This window comes from Nicotiana attenuata, unplaced genomic scaffold (genome assembly GCF_001879085.1).
Source record: "Nicotiana attenuata strain UT unplaced genomic scaffold, NIATTr2, whole genome shotgun sequence".
NCBI classification, from domain to species: domain Eukaryota; kingdom Viridiplantae; phylum Streptophyta; class Magnoliopsida; order Solanales; family Solanaceae; genus Nicotiana; species Nicotiana attenuata.
The window spans coordinates 217,405-219,649 of record NW_017671296.1 but is presented as its reverse complement, the minus strand read 5'-3'; the positions used below and the strand labels follow the sequence as shown (position 1 = coordinate 219,649).

The 2,245-nt window shown below is 36.3% G+C and overlaps 1 protein-coding gene across 1 annotated transcript in view; it reads right to left on the bottom strand.

The window, feature by feature from the left end:
* Positions 1-1,367, bottom strand: part of LOC109207366 (uncharacterized RNA methyltransferase pc1998) — a 12,979-nt gene extending 11,612 nt beyond the window's left edge. The window contains exons 1-4 of the mRNA XM_019370267.1: positions 1,113-1,367; positions 390-504; positions 168-279; positions 41-85 (exon numbers count right to left, since the gene is read on the bottom strand). Coding sequence (XP_019225812.1) covers positions 41-85; positions 168-279; positions 390-504; positions 1,113-1,306 — 466 coding nt within the window. The 5' untranslated portion in view covers positions 1,307-1,367. The remainder of the gene's footprint in view (positions 1-40; positions 86-167; positions 280-389; positions 505-1,112) is intronic.
* Between the last annotated feature and the right edge of the window lie 878 nt (positions 1,368-2,245).

Genomic DNA, 2,245 nt, shown 5'->3' with positions numbered 1-2,245 from the left:
GGGGGGGGTTGTAAAATAGGATGCAGGATTAGGAACAAGCCTCGCTTCAGGAGCTCCACAGCAGCATTGATGTTCGGATGATGAGCTGCAGAAAGAGAGTCACATAATTGCACTTAGATAATTCTATTGTCTATAAAACCATATATGCGGATAACCAAATAGCAGACCTTTACAGTCAGGGATATCAACTACGTTATGAGTGCCCTCCTCATAAAGCCCAATCAGAGGTTTGCTTGATGAACCCCGAACAGCAAGCTTTGCACGACATCTCCATCCCCACTGCATCCAAAGGACAGTTAATCTAGCTCATAATTGATGCCATAAAGTAACTCCACCAAAAATACAACAAATCAATTTTAGGCACAATAAGATTTACATCAATCACGTACTAATCTACAACTATCAAATGAAAAATCTTTCACGCCGAGCTTCTTGAAGTAACCTATAGCTTCATCAATTACTACTGGATGGTGAAGATCAAAGTCTTGAGTGCAACCAGAACACCTGTAAAACCACATCCAAATTGAGGCAGTCAAACACAATATTATACTACAATCACAGGTAGATTCAGTGTACCAACATCCACCCACTATACACAATATTATACTACAATCAGAGGTGGATCCAGTGTACCAACATCCAACGACTATCTTCCACTCGAACTATATACTACAGGAAAAAGGTCTAAATTTGCACCTATACTATCCAAAATTGCTCAATTTTGTGCTCCATGAAACTTTTGGTCCTTTTATACCCTTGCTATTAGCAAATCGTCTCATATTTGATGGAGCTCCGATGAAAAATTGGTGGACTCCATGTGTCCAAATTCTTCGATAGAAATGATCCAAATTTATCCCTCAAATTTTAACTATGATTTAAAATTACGCTCAGGTTGGCTAGAGTTCAAGGGATAGACAAGACTTTTTCCTAATGATAGGAGTAATATTAGACCAAAAGTTTAATGGAAAGTAAAGATGTCTTATGCTATATAATAAAAAGGTTTAAAAATTACAGAGCTGAATACAGATATTAAGAAGGATAGTCAATAATGAATAGTTATGAGCTTGTGGAGCTAAGAATAATGGAACTACAGGAAAGAAAAAGGTACGTACGACTGGAAATGAGTGCAGTTGAGGGAGCAGGATAAGGAAGGTGGAGGAGGAGAGATAGGATTATTAGGGTTTATAGAGAGAGCTGATGATGATGGGGCAGCGACGCGTTCTGCGCACAGCTGATTGGCCGTAGCTTGACAGCTAATAATGCGATGGATTGGAACTGCCGGAGAGAAGAAGAAACTCAGTGCCATTCGAAATTGGAACTGCTTTCTGAAAGTGTTCGTTACACTCTCAGCTGGGCCTGGGGGTGGCGGGAATGGATAAAATATTGAAGAGCCGTATCTATATCCGATATCCGATATAATATCTCAGCTATGCCCGATTGCCCGTGCTCATCTCCGGGTGGGTGGATCCAAGTCGAATTATTTGAACCCGAACCGTTTTGTTTTATGTTTTTTGTTTCCTTAAAAAGTAATATTCAGTTAATTGACCATTGAGAGTTACATGTCTCATACTTGAAATAAACTGGGAAAATGCTACTAAACTTAAGGAAATGGTATGTCACTCATTAATAGTTGGTCTTAAATATGCTCCCGTTGTTACTAGGGGTGTTCATAAAAACCCGAAAAATCAAACCAAACCGAAAACCAAACAAACCGACCAAAAAATCTGATACTTTTTGGTTTGGTTTGGTTTTGGTTTTGAATTTTAAAAATCGATCAAATTTGGTTTGGTTTTGGTTTTAATCAGAAAAATACCGGAAAAAAACCCGAACCAAACCGACTATAGGTGTAGCTATTTCATATTTATTATTACACCTATATATATGTATATGTTTATACAAAGTTTCAAAAATTTAATGGTAAATGTTAATAGTCTGCACTTTTACTATAGTTCTTTACCTTTACATTATAGTTTGATTGGTAATTTTTTTTGTTAAGTGTAAGAATCCATTTTGTGTTAAAAATAATATATTTTTAGTTGAGTCCTTAAATTATTCATCACTATTTGATTCAATTATCATCAATATATCTTGGTATAATAGATTTCTCAAAGGGCAATTGATTTGATAGTACAACGTTGAAAATATGGTCGACGGAATATGTGTTTGGTAGTGTATGCCTTATATTTAAAAAAAAACCGACAAATAACCAAAAAACCGAAAAACCTACAAAATCCAACATAAACCG